Genomic DNA, 24,677 nt, shown 5'->3' with positions numbered 1-24,677 from the left:
CACAACACAGTCTAACGAGATCTGGGAATAAAGCACATTTTACACCTGAATCCAAAGATGCTTAATATTCTACTGCAGTAAGCACTAAATTCAGTTTAATCTCTTGTACCACATTGCACACTTCATTCACATCATCTGACATCCTATGACTAGAGCAAACTTACGAATCATGCATATTTACCATGCGTTACATTTGTAACCCCCAAAAAACAATTGCCTTCCAAAGAGCAATCTTTTTGAAGGATTTAAAACCCTTTTTCTGGTTTTTCTTCGCATTCTGCTTCCATTCTACATTGCCTGCACATGTTTTTTGGCATTTCCATCATGGCCGACCTTGAATAGCTGCTGCTGCCTTTTTACCTGGCCTGGCCCCCTCTCACATCGGTTGCTGAGCCTAGATAGGCCAATCGGGGCAACCGGGAGGCAGGAGCCGGCCCAGACCACTAAAGGCTTACATCAAAGGCTCCTGTCTGCTACAGGGACGCCCCCCTGTGATGCTATGCCCCCATGGTTGCCTGTAATGCTGTTTGCCCCCCCTTGGTCGCCTGTGAAGCTGTGTACCCCCCCGGTCACCTGTGATGCTGTTCCACCTCCTTGTATGCCTGTGATGCTGTGTGCCCCCCCGCCCCCTTGGTCGCCTGTGAAGCTGTGTGCCCCCCCTTGGTCGCCTGTGATGCTGTTCCACCTCCTTGTATGCCTGTGATGCTGTGTGCCCCCCCGCCCCCTTGGTCGCCTGTGAAGCTGTGTGCCCCCCCTTGGTCGCCTGTGATGCTGTTCCACCTCCTTGTATGCCTGTGATGCTGTGTGCCCCCCCCGCCCCCTTGGTCGGCTGTGAAGCTGTGTGCCCCCCCTTGGTCGCCTGTGAAGCTGTGTGCCCCCCTTGGTCGCCTGTGATGCAGTCCCCCCCCCCCCCCCCCCCTTGGTCGCCTGTGATGCAGTCCCCCCCCCCCTTGGTCGCCTGTGATGCAGTCCCCCCCCCCTTGGTCGCCTGTGATGCAGCCCCCCCCTTGGTCGCCTGTGATGCAGTCCCCCCCCCCCTTGGTCGCCTGTGATGCAGTCCCCCCCCCCCCCTTGGTCGCCTGTGATGCAGTCCCCCCCCCCCCCTTGGTCGCCTGTGATGCAGTCCCCCCCCCCCCCTTGGTCGCCTGTGATGCAGTCCCCCCCCCCCCCTTGGTCGCCTGTGATGCTGTGTACCCCCCCCCCGGTCGCCTGTGATGCTGTGTCCCCGTCCCCCCCGGTTGCCTGTGATGCTGTGTTTCCCCCCCCCCCCCCCCCCCGTCGGTCGCTTGTGATATGCTGTGCCCCCCCCCCTTGGTCGCCTGTGATATGCTGTGCCCCCTCCATCCCCCCTTGGTCGCCTGTGATATGCTGTGCCCCCCCCCCCCCCTTGGTCGCCTGTGATATGCTGTGCCCCCCCTCCCCCCCCCCGGTCGCCTGTGATATGCTGTGCCCCCCCCCCCCGGTCGCCTGTGATATGCTGTGCCCCCCCCCCCCGGTCGCCTGTGATATGCTGTGCCCCCCCCCCCGGTCGCCTGTGATATGCTGTGCCCCCCCCCCCCCCCGGTCGCCTGTGATATGCTGTGCCCCCCCCCCCGGTCGCATGTGATATGCTGTGCCCCCCCCCCGGTCGCATGTGATATGGTGTGCCCCCCCCTTGGTCGCCTGTGATATGCTGCCCCCCCCCCCCTGGTCGCCTGTGATATGCTGTGCCCCCCCTCCCCCCCCCCCCGGTCGCCTGTGATATGCTGTGCCCCCCCCCCCCGGTCGCCTGTGATATGCTGTGCCCCCCCCCCCGGTCGCCTGTGATATGCTGTGCCCCCCCCCCGGTCGCCTGTGATATGCTGTGCCCCCCCCCCGGTCGCCTGTGATATGCTGTGCCCCCCCCCGGTCGCATGTGATATGGTGTGCCCCCCCCCCTTGGTCGCCTGTGATATGCTGGCCCCCCCCCCCCCTTGGTCGCCTGTGATATGCTGCCCCCCCCCCCCCCTTGGTCGCCTGTGATATGCTGCCCCCCCCCCCCCTTGGTCGCCTGTGATATGCTGGCCCCCCCCCCCTTGGTCGCCTGTGATATGCTGTGCCCCCCCCCTTGGTCGCCTGTGATATGCTGTGCCCCCCCCCCTTGGTCGCCTGTGATATGCTGTGCCCCCCCCTGGTCGCCTGTGATATGCTGTGCCCCCCCTTGGTCGCCTGTGATATGCTGTGCCCCCCCTTGGTCGCCTGTGATATGCTGTGCCCCCCCTTGGTCGCCTGTGATATGCTGTGCCCCCCCCTTGGTCGCCTGTGATATGCTGTGCCCCCCTTGGTCGCCTGTGATATGCTGTGCCCCCCTTGGTCGCCTGTGATATGCTGTGCCCCCCCTTGGTCGCCTGTGATATGCTGTGCCCCCCCTTGGTCGCCTGTGATATGCTGTGCCCCCCCTTGGTCGCCTGTGATATGCTGTGCCCCCCCTTGGTCGCCTGTGATATGCTGTGCCCCCCCTTGGTCGCCTGTGATATGCTGTGCTCCCCTCTACCCTGGTCGCCTGTGATGCTGTGCCCCCCCCCCACCCTGGTCTGGTCACCTGGGTTGCCTGTGATGCTGTGCCCCCCCCCTACCCTGGTCGCCTGTGATGCTGTGTGCCCCCCCTCCCACCCTGGTCGCCTGTGATGCTGTGTGCCCCCCCTCCCACCCTGGTCGCCTGTGATGCTGTGTGCCCCCCCTCCCACCCTGGTCGCCTGTGATGCTGTGTGCCCCCCCTCCCACCCTGGTCGCCTGTGATGCTGTGTGCCCCCCCTCCCACCCTGGTCGCCTGTGATGCTGTGTGCCCCCCCTCCCACCCTGGTCGCCTGTGATGCTGTGTGCCCCCCCTCCCACCCTGGTCGCCTGTGATGCTGTGTGCCCCTCCCACCCTGGTTGCCTGTGATGCTGTGTGCCCCCCCCCACCCTGGTTGCCTGTGATGCTGTGTGCCCCCCCCACCCTGGTTGCCTGTGATGCTGTGTGCCCCCCCTCCCACCCTGGTTGCCTGTGATGGTGTGCCCCTCCTCCCACCCTGGTTGCCTGTGATGGTGTGTGCCCCCCCTCCCACCCTGGTTGCCTGTGATGGTGTGTGCCCCCCCTCCCACCCTGGTTGCCTGTGATGCTTTCCCCCCTCCCGCCCCTCCTGGTCGCCTGTGATGCTGTGTGCCCCCCACCCCTCCCAGTTGCCAGTGATGCTGTGCCCCCCTCCCCTGGTCGCCTGTGATGCTCTGTGCTCACCAAACCCCTTTCTTGCCCCTCATTTCCTCACCCTCCTCTCCTCCAAGCTTCATAATGCTTCCCAATTAATTTTTGCATACACATGCTGTTTCCGCCCTGCAACTTGGAGCAGGAACCATGTATTTGCCTACTGATTTGACGTTCGCATCTGTGTGCTGCCGCCGCCCTGAGTCGGTAATGCCCCCGCCGCGAGGGTCATATTGCTATTAGTACCCCGGCCCGCAATATATGCGTGACCGGGGCACTAAAAGCATTTTTTTCTGTCCCGAAAAGCTGCAGCGTGTCGGGACAGAAAAAAAAAAGACGACAAAGAAAATGACCGCCGGGAAAGGGAAAAACGGGAGTCTGTTTCCTCTTTCCATGGCGGCCTTCGGGAGCAGACGCGCTAGGAACACAAGTGTTCCCAGCGCGTCCGCTCCCGAAAAAAAAAAAAAAAAAGCAGAAGGTAAGTGGGGTTGGGAGGGCGGGAGGGAGGGAAAGGGGGTGGAGGAAAACAAAAAGTACCTGCGTCCCCAGCAGGGGACGATGGAAGCCTCCAGCTGTGTGGAGGCATAGAGTCTCCACACTGCTGGTGGCTGTGATTGTCCCCCACCAGGGACGCAGGAGCAAGAAGGTAAGTGGGGTGGGGTAGTGAGGAGGGAGGGAAGGAAGGGAACAAAAAAAAGCTTACCCGAGTCCCCAGCGGGGAGCGAAGACAGCCTCTCAGCCGTGGGGAGGCTCGGAGCAGGGATGTCCCCGCTTTGAGCCTCCTCCTTGTACATGAGGTGTTGCCACGCCCCCCCGCCGAGGACAAGGCCGCTGGAATCCCGGCCGAGAATCGAAGGATTCTCGGCCGGGTAAGGACCCGAAAAGAGCCAATAGGAATGCGTGTTGCATTCTGCTTGACTCTCGCCGGGTACTAATTAAGCAATATGCCCTGAGCGGCGGGGGCATTACCGACTCAGGTAATGCCCCCCCCCACGAGGGGCATATAGCTATTAGTACCCCGGCCCGCAAAAACTGCGTGCGTTTCGGGGAAAAAAAATTGATGTCAAAGAAAATGCCCGCCATGGAAAGGGAAAACGGAGTCAGTTTTCCCTTTCCATGGCGGCCTTCCGGAGTGGACGCGCAGGAAACGGAAGTGTTTCCAGCGCGTCCGCTCCAGAAAAAAAAGAAGGTAAGTGGGGTTGGGAGGGCGGAAGGGAGGGGAAAGGGGAAAAAAAAACATACCTGGGTTCCCCGGCGGGGGACGATGGAAGTCTCCAGCCGTGTGGAGGCTCGGAGCAGGGATCTGCCCCGCTCAGAGTCTTCACACGGCTGGAGGCTTTCATCGTCCCCCGCTGGTGACCAAGGCATAGAAGGTAAGTGGGGTGGGGAGGGAGCAGGGAGCAGGGAGGAGGGAAGGAAAAAAAAGCCTTACCTGTGTCCCCGGCGGGGGGCGAAGGTAGCCTCTTAGCCTTGGGGAGGCTCGGAGTGGGTCCCTGCTTCGAGACTCCTCATTGGCTGAGGGGCTGCCACGCCCCCCGCCAGGGACAAAGGCCTTGGAATCCCGACGGAGGGATTCCCGGCATGGTAATGACTCGGCGAGGGCCAATCAGAATGGCTCTTTCATTCTGATTGCGCCCTTGCCTGGTACTAATAATCTTTTTAAGGCGCCTGACTTTTTTGAAGTCGACTTTGAGAGATTAAGAGGTTGTACCCATGTGTTCACATGTATGTAACAAATAGAGCCGCCTGCGCTGCCTAAAATGTCTGAGAAGAGCCACAGTTCCCACCCTTTTCTTTTACAGGCCAGGTAAAACAGTACCTAATGTAGGGCTGTTTCAATCGGTCAAGACCAAGCAGGCCTAGACCACCAAGACGATTCCTACCTGATAATTTTCCCACAAGGAATTCTGTGTGTAAAAGGTTTAATCTAAGATGTGTAATGCTCTAGCATGGTTTTGCTTTAATACTCCAAAGAAAGTCTTCATATTTGCCAGATTGCCTATAGTGGCATTTGCCTAGTTACTCTGTTTGGCCAAATCCATACACTGGCTCTTTGCTGCTTCTTCAGCAATAGCATCTTTCCATAAATTTGACATTATTCTATGCATCGGGGAGATGCAACCAATGAGGGGTGTTGATATCACATAGCTCCCTTAAGCCTTCTTCAACAAGGGTACCCTTTTTGAGGATACACTGGCTACAAGATTGCTCTCTTTTACTAGGTTGAATGTGGCTTGTTCGATTGACCTAATTCTCAGACCTATATGTTCATCCATGTGTTTCAAAGCCAATTTGATCTGTGCTATTGACTAGATGGGGGGGAGGGCTGTGATTTTGATAGGCTGAAATGTTTCTACAGGCTCGAAGAAAGATGTCGACATGCTGACATTGTACACAGTTGGTTTTGTGACCCCCCCCACACCCAACTGGGATGTCAATCCTTTTTCGCCTACTTTGCACCATGTACCTTACCATTAAGGCTCCCCTCAAAGCCAACTCCCTAAGTAATGACAGTCCTAAATACCTAGAATTGTCCCCTCAGAGATTCTCTTGAAGCAAAACAATCCTCCCATTATCTGCACTGAAGACTTGGAGCATTGACTATCATGCGCTTTCTTTTCATAAACCATGTTTAATCGTTAACATCTGGAGCATTGCAGTATGTCCCATTAACATCACTGTTACATTGGTGTGCTTGCCACATTTCTGACACAAGTTAGTTGAATTTAAGAAAACTATGAAAAGAGTTTGTCGTTACTTTTGCTGTATTAGACACTCTGAAATTTGCAATGTCCGTGAATAGGTGCTGCTTAGCGTGAAACTGAAGTACCCATTAAATGAATCCCCCGTGTAGCATTAATTGTAGCAGTACACCTACATTTCTTGAAGAGTCTCTTTAAGTTTCTAACGATTTTCTAGCTTATGTCCATTTCAAATTGTAAAACCGGAAACTGCTGATGTTTGTGACCAACTTTGCTGATTGGGTGCAAGCCAGCCAGTTCCAACTTCAGGGACTTCCACCCATGCAACTGTGCTACTATGCAAACATCTGGATCGCATTTTGGGATGTGTGCAAGCAGTGTGTGCATCATTCACTCGCATGACCGCTAATCCTCGACTGCCACAGTGCTGGCCCTAGTTTGCTGTGAAGGGCACTATGGAGGATGCTCCCACATCCTTTGTAGGGTCTTGCTGGCAATGGAATTGGGACGGTCAATCGCCTACTTCTGTCTGATTTGGCATGCAGCCTTTTCTGCTCATGATAATGGTGTATAAGAATGACTACTTAAATGTATGAAATAGTGTTTAGGTGAGACTGATTTTGTTGTAAAAGAACTTGTGTACGAGAGGAAGCTGCATACTAACCAGGATTGTGGATCAATAGATTTATATTGACCCTTAGCTATAAAGGTCATCTTTTCTAGAGCCAAGCTTTTTTGATCGAATACTTCGACTCCATATCTGCATTGTGGCCTATTGTGTGTCCTGGAATTTACAATTGTCCTGTCCTTCTTCTTCTTTTTTTTTTTTTTTTTTTTTTATTTTTTTGTCTTCTAGTCTGGACAGCGCTCAGGCATTTCTTATAGCTCCTTGTCACAGGGGAAAAGCTTAATTTTGAACCAAAAGTTCTAGCTTGGACATTTTCCTTTTTAACCAAAAGACCTTCTCCAACTCAACCTTATCCAACTTCAATCCAATCCCCCTATTTTAGAAGAGATAAAGGGAGACGACGTTGGATGTGGCTACTGTGAGACAGGCATAGTGACAAGAGTGACACAGACTCGGAAGGTAACATTTCAAAGCCTTTATTTAAAGTTTCAGGGTTGCTGTAATACCCAACTAGTCCTAACTCTAAAGGGATGTTTCCTTGAAATTATGCTTTAAAGGGCTGACTATGTCTGAAAGTCAAAATGAAAAGTCTGTCTAAACCTATTCTTGCCCTCACTCTATACAAAAAGTGTTGGGTAGGTGGGGTTAGAGGAGGGGTCTTTTTTCAAAAATGGAAAGTAGTGGTTCAACAGAAAAATCGGAAACCAGGGTTGGTTTCCAGTGGCTTTCTTGTCAGGTGTGGTTTTAAGCTCATCAAACATTAGCTCAGAGGGTTGCCTGCAAGACCTTCGCCACAGGGACCTTGCAGTGAATTCAAATACTTATGTCTGAGTTCATATGGATTGTGTCCTCCCACATATTCCTCATCTTAGATATATCCTTACCTTCAGCTGTGCTGCTTCGGAAATGTTTTCTCTCTCCAACAGAGGGCGCTCCCCTCGAGGCGACAGCGTCTATGTCCCTCGGTGGTATCCGTCGAGCACCAACGTCATCTGTTGTGTAAATGCCTCGAGCGCGCCCGTTGGCTTCAGTTCCGTTTTTCCGTTAGCCTTGCTTTGGATTGTGATAAAACGGCACTTCAGTTCTAACAAATTATGTTGTCTCCTTCGAACCCGCCCACACCGAAAACTGGTTTTAAGAAATGCCAAAGGTGTGGGAGAAAAATGTTGCTGACCGACCCTCATCGTAATTGCCTCTGGTGCCTCGGTTCCGACCATCGAATTGACTGAGGTTCCTGTCAGTCAATGACCCCCATAAGGCCTTAAAAGAAAGAAGAGGTAAACTGGCGGTGGGGGAGGAATCCTCGAAGTTTTCATCGAGAGGGAAGAAAGACTCGGCTGACTCTTCGGCAAAACGCCATAAAAAATCCAGGTCGAGGAGTAGATAAAGTCCTCTTCTTCTAAAAAAAAGCGGAGAAAAGACACCGGTCTCCCTCTTCCTCGACTACATCAGAGGAAGTTATTACATGTCCAACAAAGCATGACTCCCCTAAAAAGTGGGAAGCGTTTAAAGCATTGATTATGAAAATTTTTGAGAATGCGGCCCAGGCCCCCTCAAAAATGTCTGATGACCATGCCTCTACGCACAAAAAGTGGCGGGGCGGTCTAAGACTAGGAAATCCGACAAATTGTCGAGGGTATCTTTGAGGGATTCTTCCCAAACACCTAAAAAGAAAAGCCTTCCAGTGCATAAACAGGAGGCAGACCTTAAGAAAAGGACCTTAGACTTCGATACGTCATGGAAGGCCTCGACGAAAACAGCTTCAAAGCCTCCATCAAAGGCTGTCGAGTATAAGGGGTCAACGACCCAACCGAAAAAAGTTGCGTCGAGTACACTGTCGACGGCTTCGAAGACTCCTTCAACGGCGTTGATGGTCTCGAAGACTCCTTCAACGACATTCATAGCTCCTTCGAAATCATCGAAGAATACCTTGACATTGAAGGTAATAGCCACAACATCGACGCTTCCGTCGATGTCGACATCAATTACAGTGGTGAAATCAACACCAATGTTAACCTATACCTGAAAAGGTGTTTCACCCAGAGAGCAGACATGATTTTTTCCAAACCATGTCATCTATATATGGAGAAATGTCATCAGGAAATGAGGAGGATGAAGAAGATGAACCAGAGGTTTCATCGGCTGGGGTGAAATATGGTACAAGAGAAGTCCCTGAGGAAGGACTTAATCCTCAATCTAAAATGCAAGACCTTTATGAATGTTTACAATCTGCAAGTTGACTAGATACATCCCCTGACTACGAGTTTACAAAACTAATGAATAGAGTTACAGAATTTATGGAATGGGGTAGAAACTCACCTATATATCAGGATGATGACATGACGGATATCCTATCGGGAGGACTTCAGCCAGACCCAATACTTCCCTTCCATATTGCCTTAGAAAGGAGAGTAAATGCTGCTTGGCAAAAACCTGAAACCATTCCAGCAGTAAATAAAGAAATAATATAGACCCTGTAATTCTGATCCAGAAAACTTGTAAGCACCCATCTCCAGAAAGCCTGGTAGTTCAAGCAGCCACATCAACTAAAAATGCTGCATACCCTACAATTCCCCCTGATAGGGATGATAAAAAGATTGATGCATGGTCTAAAAAGGTTTTTACATCAGGGAGCATGGCTCTAAAATCCACAAATGTATCTTGCACTCTGACGAGATTCAAATATACCCTGTGGGACTGCATGTCAGCGGAAGCTCAACACATCCCAGAAGGAGAGGAACGTGATGGTTTCCTATCCATAGTAAAGGATGGCAAGGAGGCTTCGGGGGGGGAATGCCTTCAAGCAGGTTTGGACACAGCTGACAGTATCAGCAGGTCCATGGCATCTAGCGCAGTGCTACGCAGATTTGCATGGCTAAGAAAGTCAGGTTTTGCACCACATGTTCAATCTAGACTTCTTAATATGCCATTTGACGGCTCGAGGTTGTTTGGAAGCAAAGCAGATGAAAGTTTAGAAAAGCTGCAGACCTCCAAGGCAGCGGCAAAATCACTGTGCCGCTATGAGACAACCTCAACAACGCCCCTACACAGGCTCATCTTCCTGGAGGGGTCGTCCTTTTCATTTTTACTCATTTGGGAGAGGAAGGGGACAGGCCAGTCAAAGAGGACAAAGGCGATTTCCTCTGGGGCGAGAAAGGTGCTAGATCTGCCCCAGCAGCAGCATCTGTCCCTTCAGCAGCTGCCGCAAAACCTCTGAGGTTTTGATCCACAAGACCCCAGTGGGAGGCAGAATCTCACATCTGCAGGAATGGCAGGGCATTACCTCAGATGCTTGGGCTATGGAAACAGCATCCCAACGTTACTGCCTTCCTTTTCAAAAGAAACCTCAGAATCACTCACCGGGATACAACTCTACCAAAAATCCAGACACGCTCCTGTTGCAGGAAGTTTTAACCATGCTACAGAAAGGTGCAATAGAACATGTACCTGTAGCGGAGAGGAACAAGGGTTGGTATTCCCCATATTTCCTCATTCCTCATACCAAAAAAAGGCGGAGGATTGAGACCCATCTTGGACTTGAGAAACTTGAACAAGTTCCTCAGGAAGGACAAGTTAAAGATGGTCACTCTTTCTCAGATCCTTAAGGCTCTCCAACTTCAAGACTGGTTGGTATCATTGGACCTTCAGGATGCTTACTTTCATGTGCCAATCCATCTCAAGAACAGAAAGTACCTGAGGTTTGCGATTGGCAATTCTCACTATCAGTTTAGAGTTCTGCCATTCGGGTTGACCTCCTCCCCAAGAGTTTTCACCAAGTTGATGGCGGTAGTGGCAGCGAGTCTCAGAAGAGGCGGGATTCGCATCTACCCCTATTTGGACGATTGACTGATCAGGGCACGTTCTCCAGAACAAGCCCAGGATCATCTATCCAAGACTTGCCACTTCCTTCACAAACTAGGGTTTTCTCTGAATTTAAAGTCAAACATGGTACCATCACAGAAGCTCCAGTTTATAGGAGCAGTCGTGGATACTTGTTTGGGCAAAGCCTCGCCTCCCGAAGAGAGCTCACCACATTCTGCGGATGGTAACAAAATTCCAGAATGCCCAGTATCTACCAGCCTTCGAATTTCTCAGGTTGCTCGGTCTCATGGCATCCTGCATTTTTCTGGTGCCAGAAGCCAGGTTGAGAATGAGATCCCTTCTATGGGCCCTCAGAACTCAATGGTCCCAATTTTCAGGGGAAATGACAGATCTTTTACAAGTTCCAACCAGGCTAGCACAGGATCAACAATGGTGGGCTTGCAAGGAACATATCCTCAAGGAATAATTTTTTTGCCAACCAATGGCCTGATAGAACAGTAGTAACAGACGCCTCACGGGGTGGGGAGCTCACACCAACGAGTTGACAATCAGCGGTCATTGGTCTCCATCGGAGTCCAGACTACACATCAACCTATTAGAGCCGAGGGCAATCAGACTAGCACTGAAGGCCTTCCTGCCATCTGTACGGGGAAAGAATGTCCTGATAATGACGGACAAAACAGTGGCCATGTACTACCTCAACAAGAGAGGAGGAGTAGGGTCACTACCACTGTGCAGAGAGGCAATGCAGCTCTGGTTCTGGGCAATACACGAAGGGATCTCTGTCTGCCATTCACCTAGCAGGAGAGCAAAACACAGCGGCAGATGCTCTGAGCAGGCAGAGCACAGTCTTCCACGAGTGGGAACTAGCTCAGGAAGTCCTTCAAGAGATCTTCACCCTTTGGAGAACCCCTCAAGTGGATCTGTTCGTGACCATTGTCAACAGGAAGTGCGAACTGTACTGCTCCAGGGAATTTCCCCCGAGAGGAGCTCTAGGAGATGCACTTGTAGTGGAGTGGGAGGTTCCTCTTCTGTATGCGTTCCCTTCAGTCCCTGTAATCCCTCAAGTAATCAGGAGGTTGAGAAAGTTCAGGAAGACCATGATCCTAATTGCCCCGGATTGGGCCAGGAGAAAGTGGTACCCGGACCTTCTCGACATGTCCATCTGCCCTCCAATACGTCTTCCAAAAAGAGAGGATCTTCTCTCGCAAGAGGGAAGTCACGTTCTCCACCCAGAGGTCAACATACTCCACCTTCACTCATGGCTTCTGAGAGGTTGAGATACAAGGATTGGGACCTTCCGGATGATGATATGGAGATTTTGCTTTCGGCCAGAAGGCCAGCAACTAAATCTCTGTACCGGTGTCGTTGGAACAAGTTCAGTAACTGGTGCAGGGATAAGGATGTGGACCCTTTTCAATGTAATATTCCAACAGTATTATCTTTTCTGTTACATTTGGCTAATCTGGGGCTCCAAGTTGGTACGATAAAAGGATACTTAGCAGCGTTATCTATCTTCAAGCGTTCATCAGAAGAAGAATCTTACTTTAAGATACCTTTTTTAATACAATTTTTAAAAGGTTTAAACAATGTATTTCCACCAATACCTTTTCAAGTTCCTGTGTGGGATTTAAACTTGGTACTAACGTTTCTGACATGTGTACCATTTGAGCCTTTACATTCCTGCCCATTAAGGCTTCTTACTCTGAAAACAATACTTCTAATTGCATTGACATCAGCCCGCAGGGTAAGTGAGTTGCAGGCACTTTCTAGTGGTCCTCCTCACACCGCCTTTTATAAAGATAAAGTTGTCCTTAGAGTCAAACCTTCTTTCTTGCCAAAAATCGTCTCACTTTCACCTGTCACAGAAAATAATACTACCTACTTTCTACCATTCTCCTCACACAAGTAAGGAAGAGGAAAGACTATATAGATTAGATCCTAGAAGGGCTCTTAGCTTTTACATTTCAAGATTGTCAAAAATATGTCAGTGTGACCAACTGTTTGTGGGATACACTGGCCGTAAATTAGGACTAGTAGTAACCAAACAAACATTATCAAGATGAATAATCTTAGCCATAACTGTTCTAGGCTAGCTGGAAAAGATCTCCCTGAGGGATTAATAGCTCATTCAACTACGGGCATGGCAACTTCAACAGCACTTAAAAAGGGTGTTCCTGTACAAGATATTTGTGCAGCAGCCACATGGTCCTCCATGCATACTTTCATAAAACATTATGCTCTGGACTCAACTACCTCTCAAGGAGGTCTATTTGCTAAATCTGTACTCCATTCGGTACATGACTAAAAAATGTCTGTACTACCACCTCCAATACAAAACTGCTTTGGGAGTCTATCTAAGATGAGGAATACATGGGAGGACACAATCCATTTGAAGAACAAGTTACTTACCAACTGTAATGTTCTTTCGATTGTATGTTCCTCCCACGTATTCTCCATCGACCCTCCCATCCTATCCCGCAGTACAGTGTATGTGCTTTACACTCTAATTTCTTTCAAGGCTTGGGTCAAAAGAAGCACGCCTTTAACTATAATCCATGGGCTCTGATACACGAAACAGAACTGAGGCCAACGGGCGCGCTTGAGGCATTTATACAACGGATGACGTCGGTGCTTGACGGATACCGCCGAGGGACATCGCCTCGAGGGGAGCGCCCTCTGGTGTGGAGAGAGAGAATTTCCGAAGCAGCAAAGCTGAAGGTAAGGATATATCTAAGATGAGGAACATCCAATCGAAAGAACGTTACAGTTGGTAAGTAACTTGTTCTTCTATGGGGTTCCCTTCCCCAAGCTGCAGTCCTTTCAACACTATAGCAAACCAATAAGTCTCCAACTTGGCCCGGGCCTCTTCGGGTTCTCTTCCCCAAACTCGGGTCCCTTCCAGCTTTCAGCACACAACAACATATGCTGGTCAGGATATGCCTTTTCCTCTTTTTACAGCTTTTCTTACATAAAATCCTCTCATGGGGTAGAATCGGAGGCTTTCGAAAACGTTATGCTCTTTGCTTTTCCTTAGCGTGACCACTCTCTTTGCCCCTCTCGATTTCTTAATCTCGCTTTCCTTGGTACCTTTTATCTTCAGTTGTTTATCGTGCATACTTGCATTGGCTTTTATTCCTTTCACTTTGATGTGCACACTTGCGCTGTTCTTTTCCACTCTTTACTACGGCTGTGCCTGTTGCGCCTTCCTGCTTAATCATGCACCCTTCTATTTCACTCACTCCTGCCTTTGATCGTGCACACTTGCACTTTCTTTCCTTTGGCGTGTGTCCTTGCACCTTAATCTGTCACTTTCCTTACTTTACTTTCAGGCTTCTTGCCCTCTTGACTTTATCATGCGCTCTCGCTCTTTCCTCTTGCATTGCTTCGGGCCTCTCCAACTTTGCATTCGGGCCGTTTGCCCTTTCTTTGAAATCTATTTGCTTTCTGTCTTTTATTTCTCTAGCCGCTCGCAAACACTTTCTTTTTCTGTTACTTTCACTCGCTTTCCCTTTCCACTTTTTCTTAAAATTGTCCTCCTTGTTTTCCGCTAGGTGCTGTTTGGTTGCTTTTTCCTCCCTGCCCTGCTCCAGCCACCCACACGCTTCTGAGTTTCTCTTTGCGAAACTCACCAGGTCTCTCTGGATTTTTTGGGTCGAGATCTGGGTCTCCCCCACCTGCCCCTCGGATACCCTTAGGCCCGGCAGACGCCCTAGGGAACGAGCAATTTCATACTCTGCCAGCATGGTCCCAGCTGTTTCTCTCGCTTCCTCTCTATCTCTTTCTCTCTCTTTCTCTCTCTTTCTCTCTCTTTCTCTCTCTTTCTCTCTCTTTCTCTCTCTTTCTCTCTCTTTCTCTCTCTTTCTCTCTCTTTCTCTCTCTTTCTCTCTCTCTTTCTCTCTCTTTCTCTCTCTTTCTCTCTCTTTCTCTCTTTCTCTCTTTCTCTCTTTCTCTCTTCCTCTCTCTTCCTCTCTCTTCCTCTCTCTTCCTCTCTCTTCCTCTCTCTTTCTCAAGAGACACGGCTCCCCAGCCACGCAGCAGCCCTTCTTACACACCAGGCGAGTGTTGCAGCACGCCGCTCTCCTCCGGATCCTCCATCCTGCAACTCCCAGCTTCGTGACTTCTGTGAGCCAAAATACCTCTCCAGCTCGCTCATTCACATGTGAGAAGTCACACCTTTCGTAGCTAAACACAGTCAAGTGGATTCAGGTGTTAATTGTTACTTACAAATGCCTGACTCTAATAATGGGACAGTTTTTTCTCTAAAGTAGGTTGCCCTTACTTTCCCCATGTTATGCCTATGGGTAATCATCATTACTCCCATTTGCCTCTTCATCATCCCAGTATTTGTTGGAAATTGGGAGGGTGTGGTGGTATGAGTTTGGAAATGCCCCCTGAAAGCTGAGGAAAAGGATTTTGAGGTAGAATGAGATTGTAGGGGATTAGCTTGATGGTAATGTCCATCTGCTTGAATACTATTGGGAGATTGACAGCATCCTCTAGCCTTGTTCTTATTTAACGAGATAGCTTCCACAAAGCTTCCCCTTATGGTAGAGTATTCTATCTATTTTATTATACAGGCATCGGTCTTGATGGTATTATTCCCTGTGGTCTAGATGGGTAACAGATGAATGAATATTATCATCCCAGTCCTGTCTCTGTTGTGCTTGATCTTTCTTCTCACCTGATCTCATGTACTTAACTCTTTTCCTTCGCTTACTTGGACCTTGAATAATGGGTCTTGAGGAAGGAAGGACACTGTTGGTGTCAAGAATTTTAAAAAGGTTTGTTCTTCCAGGATATTTTATCTTCCCTTTTTTTGAGGGAAGGTTCGGGGGGGGGGGGGTGGGACTCTGGTGACAATATCCCATGAACAACCAGCGTGGGTAGGATGGATTGGGGCAAGAAAGGGGAAAACAATGTCTCTCCTGGGGATGCCCTCCCTGCAATCCTCAGACCCCCTGCCCAGGTGATCCTCCCTCGCTGGTCCACCCAGGGTTGGAATCCAAGAGCCATGGATGGCCCTTTCCTGGCCGCCTGAGCATTGGATTCCCAGGGACGACTTGTGTGAGAACCCTGAGGGTTTTCTTACTACCCAAGAATGTGTCCTAGCTGTACTGAGAACTCATTCCCCGAACCATAGACATTTGCTCACCTTACTGCTTTTTACAGCACCGTATGGTTTATAGTAAATGTTTACAAATCTGATACATCATATTAGCATGGGAGTTAACTTGCACATTGCATTGGACCACAATTGGAGACTAGTGTCACTCGGCGCTTAGGGCACCTCCTTGTGAAGCCGCCATGATCAAAGAAAAATTACACCCAAAAGAGATTATTAAATGGATGAGGGTGCAGGGGCTTATCTTTTGGAGGATCATACTTCTCCAAATGATGGATCCTTCAGAGCACCTATTGCTAACCACAATGCTAAAAGAATACATATTGTTTTGCCTCGCACTCCTTCAGGTTTTAGACTGAGTTTGTCATTACACTTTCTCACAGTAACCACCTGGTGACCACGCTTATATAAGTGGTGGTGAGAGCTGTGCTTTGCCTGTGCAAAATATGATCAGCGGTCTAATGGTAAATGATTTTGCTGTTAATCATTTATCAATATGTGTGTACCATTTGGTTCCTTAAAAATTATACGTTTACAAATTATTTTAAAAAGTTAGATTTATCTTGAACCAGTTTGACAGGATCAGGGTCTTGACCATATCTGGGGGTACAGGGGTCCCTCACGACTTAGTGTAAGCAGCCTAACTGAGTGTATGCCGGAGCCCATCGTATCCCAGAGGTGGGATGACTGAGTCCTTGTACACACTCTTTGTGGCCGGAATACCTGTGAACTTTGTACCGCTATTTCTCCAGCATGGGGTCTGGCATGGATTCACATGCTCATGAATATTCCCCGTCGTCAGGCCGGGAATCCTCAGTATAGAAAAAATCAGTATCAGTTTCGTTTCTGATCTGTCTTTCTCAGTAGTAACCAATCACTGGTCTCTGGGTCATTCTGCCCCCAGCCAATGACTGCCCTCTCCCTAAGCCCCTCCCCTGGCAGCCATCTTCAGATTTTTACCGCACGTTCAAGTGTTGGGAGTCCTCGTGCTTAGCTCTCGAGCTTTTGCTGCGTTTTTGCGCTTTTTTCAGGAGTCTTTCTCATTTTTTCAGTTAAAAGAGCCTCAAGCTCCACCGTTTCTACTTCCGATCAACGGGGATCCGTTTCAGAGTTTTCTACGCCCCTCAAGGGTGAAGATTTCGTCGAGTTACGCTTTTGGAGGATTCCAGAAGTTCCGAGGCCTACCCCGGACATGGCCCAGGAGAAAGGGAGCTCGACGCCCGGGAAGCTATTCAGGACCTGCCCTGGATGCCAGCTTCAGAACGCTTTCAAGGAGGACAAGCATTCGTTATGCCTCTACTGTCTCCATGAGGACAAGACGCACAAGGAAAGGACTGCGCGTTTTGTGGAAACATTTCGGAGCGGACCATGAAGGATCGCCACCTCTGTCTCGCAAACTGGCTGGAAGGTAAGAGCCCGCCAGGCGAGAAGAAGTCCGAGCGGTCTTCTAAGTCCTGTGACGGTGCTCCAGTGACAGGGGCCCAACAAAAGGCTAAGCACCGCGAGCGCCGAAACGGTCGGGCCCTTGGCTGCCAGGCAGGGCGCACCCTCCCCGGCGCCATCGACCACGAGCCAACGCTCTGGCTCGGGTAAGAGGAAGTCCGAGAACCCGGCGAAGCTTCTGGAGAGGCCCCGGTCAATCTCGTAGACTCTGGCAGAGGGGGAGCGAGGCTCGGACCCTCCCCCGAAGGTGAAGGCCCCGGGCGCACAGAAGGTGACGTTGGCCGTGATTCACCCTGCTAGGACCTCGATTGAGGATGTCGCCGCGGCCCTGGCTCAGCCTGTGGAGGCTACACCAGTGGAGGCGCCCTCAGGTACCAGAGTCTCCCTGCCACCGCGGAGGGAGTCGTCTTTCAGGCCCATCGAGAAGACCCCCATGAAGTTCTCATTGGAAAAAGGGGGGGGAGGCGGTGGTGGCCGTCGTGGATACGGACACGACCTCTGAAGAGGAGCTCATCCAAGTCGTGGAGGAGACACAGCCCATCGGGAGGGATCCTGACGAGGGCGACGACTAGGGCAACGGTGACGCAGACGAGGCTCCTCAAGAGCCCTCACGCCCGTCGTTTCCGGCGCCGCAGGACACCTCGGGGGCCATTTTTTCAGCCATCCAGTCCTTATGCTCGGAGATGAGGACAAGGTTGCCCCTTCCCCCGACGGAGGAGCCTGAGCCAGACCCGACGGAGGATCCGGAGCCAGGACCTTCGGGGAGCCCACTGCCTAAGAGGACGACGCATCCTAGGCCCCCTGTCCCACCTCTGCAGCCTTCTCTGCCCCCCCCCCCCCCCGGTCCACTACCCACAGGGATGATACAGGCATGGACACGACTACGACGGGTACGGATGATGACAACGGAGGCGACGACGGGACGTGTCCCCCGTCGCCCCCCTGCCCGGGCGTCCCCGCCCGACGAGATTGGATCTTTCCATGCAATGATCTCCAGGGCATCCAAGCTCTTCCAGCTCAGCCCCGAGGAAAAGGAGGGGTTCCTTTACCAGCGGCGCGAGGCTAAAAGAAGACGGTCCTCGCCGTACCGCTTCTTGATGACATCTGGGATGAGGGGCTCGCCCTCCTCAAGAACCCTGCCACGGCTCCTGTTAAGAGGGACCGGTACGAGAAGAAGTACCGGGTCCCCGACGCTGCCCCCTTGTGCCTTAGAGCGCAACCTACCCCGGACGTCTCGGCGACGGCCAAGAAGAAAGCGGGGGGGGCATCGACCTCGACTTCAACCTCCCCTCCGGACGGCGAGGGTAGGAAGCTGGATGCGATGGGACGACGGGTCATCTCATCTGCAGCGACGACCATCAAGGCGGCCAACGCCTTGGCCATCATAGCCCGCTACGACAGGGAGTTGTGGTTTAAGATCGCCCCTCTGTTGGACTTCCTTCCGGATGCCAAGAGGGCTGAGGCCCTGGAAATCTTGCAGGAGGGTGAGATTGCCTCGGACCACGCCATTACGGTGGCTACGGACATCGCTGACACCAGTTTCCGTCAGTTGGGCAACAGCATTTCCCTGAGACGAGGATGGCTCAGGGCGACGGATTTCCGCCAGGACGTTCAGACCAAGATTTTGGAAATGCCCTTCAATGGGAACAACCTTTTTGTCAAGGCTGTTGATGAATCCCTTCAGGCGATCAAGACGGACACGGAGACGGCCCGTGCACTGGGGGTTCTCCAACAGCGACGGCCGTCCTTTCGGAGCTCCGGAGGCAGACAGGGTGCCTCCAAGGGAGCCGGCAGCAGCTCCTCTACTTACCGTCAAGCGGCAAGGTCTTCGTCGCAGGAGGCCTACAGGGGACGCGGCAAGTCAGGTGGATCCCGCCGTCGTCGCCAAGGTGGTCAAGGAGGCAAAGCGGCCTCCAAGCAGGATTGAACCGTCCGTCCGGTCGGGCCCCCGCCGAAGCACCCCGGTGGGAGGCCGGCTGACGAAGTTCGTCGGCGTGTGGGAGTCCACCTCCACACTGACCGTTGGGTGCTGGACAGAAGAGGTGCCCCCGCATTCCTCCCGTGGCCAGGAAGGAAAATCACGTCCCTCAACTGCTGTTGGAAGTACGGGCGATGCTCAGGAAAGGTGCCATCGAGCTCGTCCCAAAGAGGCTTCGGGGTTTACTCCAGATACTTCCTCGTGAGGAAGAAGACGGGAGGATGGCGTCCCATCCTGGACCTGCGACGACTAAACAAATACATCAAGGCACAGAAGTTCCGGATGGTCACCCTCCACGTGCTGGGACAACTGGAGGAGGGCGATTTCCTGTCGTTGGATTTGGAGGATGCTTACTTCCACATCCCTATTCTAAAGAGGCACCGACAGTACCTCAGGTTTGTGGTCAAAGGGCGGCACTACCAGTTCAAGGCCCTCCCGTTCGGATTAAAATCGGCGCCCACGGTGTTCACCAAATGCCTAGCACCGGTGGCGGCGCGGCTGCGCCTGCAGGGGATCCACGTCTACCCCTACCTGGACGACTGGCTCATACGGGCAAGGACAAGGGAGCTTGCCGTGGAACACACTGCGAAGTCTGTCCAGCTGCTCACGGACCTGGGGTTCTCCATCAACTTTCCAAAATCCCACCTGGTCCCGTCGCAAGTCGCCCTGTTTCTGGGAGCACAGCTCGACACAGTGGCGCGGCGGGCCTCACCGTCTGAGGAACGGATAAGGACTATCCTAGGAAAGGTGCAACGTCTACTGGCCACGGACGTGGCCAAAGTGAGGTCTATCAAGTTCCTCCTCGGAATGATGTCCTCCTGCATTTATCTGGTGCCCCATTGCAGACTTCGGATGCGGCCCTTGCAAGAATTCCTCGACACCCACTGGATCCAGACGGGCAGCTTCGAGGACAGGATCTCGCTCGACGAAACGTTCCGTCAGGCGATACGATGGTGGGGTGTCCGCACTCATCTGACAGCGGGAACAGGCTTCCTAGCCCCGGCCCACCAGGTGACGGTGACGACGGATGCCTCCCTGGAAGGGTGGGGAGCGCACACCGGGGGCCTCCACGCGAGAGGCCTTTGGTGCTCGGAGGAGAAGACTCTCCACATCAACATCTTGGAGCGCCGCGCAGTGTTCTGGGTCCTCAGGTCCTTCCTTCCGTCCCTCAAGGGCAAGGTGGTGAGGATCTTCACCGACAACACCACCACAATGTTTTACATTCGGAAGCAGGGCGGAACCAGATCACCTGCCCTGTTCAAGGAAGCCCAGGATCTGTGGCATTGGGCCATCGCACAAGTGATGTTTCTGGTACCCTTTCATCTGGCAGGGATAAAAAAACACCATCGCCGATTCACTCAGCAGGGAGCTGCGCTCGTGCCACGAGTGCGAACTGCGCCAGGATCAAGTGGACCGACTCTTCCGACGATGGGGCGAACCCCAGATCGATCTCTTCGCGACGGCGGCGAACTCCAAGTGCCGGAGGTTCGCCAGCAGGTTTCCCCAACTGAGGAGCATGGGCGATGCTTTCTCATTCCCCTGGGACGGCCTGTTCCTTTATGCATTCCCGCCGTTGCCGTTGCTACTCCGGCTCGTCAACCAGCTCAAGAGGTCCCGGTGCAGGATGATCTTCGTCGCACCGGCGTGGCCGAGGCAGATCTGGTTCCCGGACCTTCTGGACTTGTCAGCGTCGACACCAGTCAAGCTACCGACGGACGCGGATCTTCTCTCCAGAGAAGGAGGCGCCATTCTTCATCACGAACCAGAGTCACTGAACTTGCAGGCCTGGCTCCTGCAGCACTAGAGTTTGGAGGATACGACATCCCGGCCGACTGCAGAGAGGTTCTTGCAAAGGCCAGGGCATCCTCGACTCTCAAGTGCTACGGTCACAAATGGAAGAGGTTCTGTGTCTGGTGCCGAGCACAGAAGATTAACCCTCTGCGGATCACGGCCCCTCAAGTATTGCCGTACCTACTGTCTTTGGCCAAGGCTGGCCTATCTCACACCTCCATCAAGGTACATCTAGCTGCCGTCTCACGTTAAATAGAACTACAGGACGGGCGTCCTTGTGGTCTCATCGTCTGGTGAAGGAATTTATGAAAGGACTGTTCCGATCATTCCCGCCGGTGAAGGCCCCTGCCCCGGCGTGGGATCTCAACGTGGTACTAACTAGGCTCATGGGGGCCCCATTCGAGCCTATGCATTCAGTGCCGTTTAAGTTCCTGTCGTGGAAGACGGCAATCCTCGTGGCCATCACCTCTGCACGACAAGTGGGAGAGATCCAGGCCCTGTCTTGCAAGCCTCCATACTTGACTTTTCATGACACGAGGATGGTGCTGAGGACGCACCCCTCCTTCATGCCCAAGGTGCCGTCGGACTTCCACCTCAACGAGCCCTTGGTGTTGCCAGTTTTCTTCCCGTCGCCTTTGTCGCCGGCTGAGAGGACTCTGCACTCGCTAGATGTGGCTAGAGCGCTGAAGTTCTACGTGGACTGCACGAAGTGTTTCCGGAAGACATCACAGCTGTTTGTGAACTTTGAACCTGTGAATCAAGGGAAGGCTCTCTCGAAGACTTCCATTTCCAGATGGCTCTCCGGCTGCATCATGCACTGTCACCGGTTGGCAAACCGACCGCTACCCAGCCGTCCGAGAGCCCATTCGACCAGAGCGTTCGCTGCTACTAGGGCGTTCCTGTCTGGTGTGCCCCTGCTGGACGTCTGCAGGGCTGCTACATGGAGGTCGACGCACACCTTCACGAGATTCTACTGCGTCGACCGGGATTCCAGGGAGGAGTCCAGAGTCGGCCAGGCAGTGCTGCGCAACCTGTTCGCCTAAGGTGAGCCTGGTGAGGAGGTAAGAGTTGCTTAATGTGGAGTTGTTGTATTGCTTGATATTGAGCCTTGTGCCACCTCCCGTGGTTGTGCATGTGTATACTGCTATGTATTTTATATTCATGAGCATGCAAATCCATGCCAGACCCCATGCTGGAGAAGGAACAAGTTACTTACCTGTAACTGTTGTTCTCCAGCATGGGTCTGGCATGGATTCACATGCGAACCCTCCCGCCTACCCCTTTGCGGCTCTTCACTTGGTCATACTGCCACTTCACGTGCTACCAAATCTGAGGATGGCTGCCAGGGGAGGGGCTTAGGGAGAGGGCAGTCATTGGCTGGGGGCAGTATGACCCCGAGACCAGTGATTGGTTACTACTGAGAAAGACAGATCAGAAACGAAACTGATACTGATTTTTTTCTATACCGAGGATTCCCGGCCTGACGACGGGGAATATTCATGAGCATGTGAATCCATGCCAGGCCCATGCTGGAGAACAACAGTTACAGGTAAGTAACTTGTTCCCTATTACACCATACCTTGCAGCCTCGGATCTGTCAAAAATCCTTTAGTCTACGGCAGGACTAACCCCTCAGGAATGCAGTTCTGCACCAACGGAGTACTCCACAAGCGGGAACAGAGACAGCGCATCAGAGTCTCGTTCCCATCATCTGACCATGGCACAGGCCAGAACAGGGACTCCCCGGACAACTGGACGGTGACCCCGGCTGCCAGAGAGGCTGGGACACTGCTTCAGCAACACGACAAACTCAGCTGCTGGAAAGTGGCTGGGTCTAAGAAGGGGTTTTAAAAATGTTAGACCCTGTAACTTGACCTCCGGGAAGATGGAGCAGGATGAATGGCCAGGTGGTAATGGGAGCCAATGGCGAGTGGGAGGAAACAGTTGAACAGGACCTCACGGGTCTAAAAGACCTGTGGGGATAGAAGTAGGTAAAGGGTGTTCAGGTGAAGCCAAGAGGAGAAATGGCAGACCAAGAAACCAGGCAGAGGATTGAAGGTGGAGAAAGAGGTCTGAGGATTTACAGGAGGTTGTGGTGTAGAGTGCATGTTAGAACGTGCGGAGGATAGGACAGAGGGTTAGTAGAGCAGGTTTTTCAGGTGAGACTGAGAGAAAGTAAGGGGGGAGGAAGATCCTAAAGGGTGAAGCAGCAGAGAGACCGAAGATGTGATTGGGTGAGCAGGAAGAAGGGAGTAGTGGGGGGGGGGCTGTAAAAGGAAGAATAAAGAGATGAAAGTATATGAGAAACTGACAAGCCACATCATAACTTTAATTTGTTTGCGATAGAATAGGGTTCCATTACTTATTCCTAGAGTTAGTATGAGAGGGCTATGGCCTAGGCCATCACGGTTATTCTATTTCCGTATTAGTTAGTAGGGGGATACCAGTCATTGGTACCCACTCAAAATCTGGGTCAGGGAAGTGGGGGCCCCACGGGATGGGGAGAAATAGTGTAGCTACTCCCAGTCCAGTTTCAATCCAGTGGAGATCATTCAGAATACATTTTGTGAACTTTCCTGGAAGAATTGTGGAGTTTTGAGGCCCTCTGACACCAGAAAAAAAACCTTAGCTAGAGCCATTGAGGGCATGGATTGAGTTGTTTGGTATGACCAATGGTAATTATCCATTTATTGGCTACGTTGCTGCTCCATTACACTGCTTAATTCCTTATAGGATGCTACCCTGATTGGCCTCCACTAGCTACTGCATTCAAAAACAGCCTCTGAAATTAGGATGTTCTATTATTCCGCAAATTAGGAGGACAAACTATCAGGGCTACCTTCATTTGCTTTGGCTGATCAGTCATGTCTGCAGACAAATTTAGAATTTTTGTTTTTCGAATTTCCATGGTCTGAGTTCTGTACTTTTGAAAGTATGTAAATACCGCATAGGGTTTGAGCTGTTTTTAAGGCTACGATTTTAAAACGTATGCTCTTGCTTTGTTTATCTGTGCTAAATGTAATACTGACGTTTTGTATTGTCTCATTTTGCAGTATGCCGTCCTCTTTCTACTGGGTTTGTTTGTGCTGGTCCACAGAGAATAACTTTCTCGGCACATGTCTTCTGAATGGAAGCGATTTCTGCACCAGGCCAAGGAGCATAGCCCAAACGAACGCTATGGCCCGTGAAATGTCTTGAACACACATTTTAATGCTTTTCGTCAGCACAGGTTTTATGTGTTTTTTTTTTATGCACACTTATAAATATATTTCTGCAAGTATCTTTTTTTTTTTTTTTTGTAAGACTGATCACAGTATTTAAACTTACTCCTCTGTGACACTGTTTAGCGGTTTTTGTACATCAGTGAACTGTTTTATATTAAAAGTTAAAAGCCAAAGCCTTTGGTGTTTGTAATTAGAAGCCCAGCTTCCCTTCCCTGAAGTGCCTACCTGAGAGTATTCTTGTGAGTCAATGCTGTAGCTATGGACATGTTTAAATCTGCCTTGTTTTTTTACTTCCTGACTGTCGACGGTGCTGTCTCAAAGTATGGTCTCAAAGACTTTACACTTTATTTTTCCCCAAATACTTGAATAAAATAATTTACATATCGTGCCCCGGGATCCCCGATTCCTTTTTGCTGCCATTAAAGCCTGCAGTGCTTGTTGAAAGAAATTCTGGAGGCGCTCCCATCCCAGCAGTTGGGACTCTTTGAAGGAAAGTAAAGGTTGTTTGCGTGTTTATGAATTAATTATGTTTCTAACATTAGAAAATAAATTAAACAGTCCTCTCTGGTGAAGGGTTTTATTGAACATTTTGCTGCATGATAGGCTTTTTATGCCAGCATACACAATTCCCCCTTTTACAATGATGGGATCAAACCCTTAGATGGGAATTTCACATGTGGTAGATGGGCACTGCTGATGCATGTTATTGAGACGAGTCACTGCACAAACCCTCTTAAGTGGTATAGTTCCTTGCGTTATTTT

The 24,677-nt window shown here is 51.3% G+C and overlaps 1 protein-coding gene across 2 annotated transcripts in view; it reads left to right on the top strand.

The window, feature by feature from the left end:
* The window catches only part of SEC11A (SEC11 homolog A, signal peptidase complex subunit), a 238,851-nt gene extending 214,548 nt beyond the window's left edge, over positions 1-24,303 (top strand). For both annotated transcript variants that reach the window (XM_069624750.1, XM_069624751.1), the window contains exon 6: positions 23,745-24,303. In XM_069624750.1, the coding sequence (XP_069480851.1) occupies positions 23,745-23,795 (51 nt within the window). In that variant the 3' untranslated portion in view covers positions 23,796-24,303. The remainder of the gene's footprint in view (positions 1-23,744) is intronic.
* Positions 24,304-24,677: the final 374 nt, after the last annotated feature.

Source organism: Ambystoma mexicanum, chromosome 11 (genome assembly GCF_040938575.1).
Source record: "Ambystoma mexicanum isolate Mex_15411 chromosome 11, UKY_AmexF1_1, whole genome shotgun sequence".
Taxonomy (NCBI): Eukaryota; Metazoa; Chordata; class Amphibia; order Caudata; family Ambystomatidae; genus Ambystoma; species Ambystoma mexicanum.
This window is presented reverse-complemented; position numbering and strand designations above follow the sequence as displayed.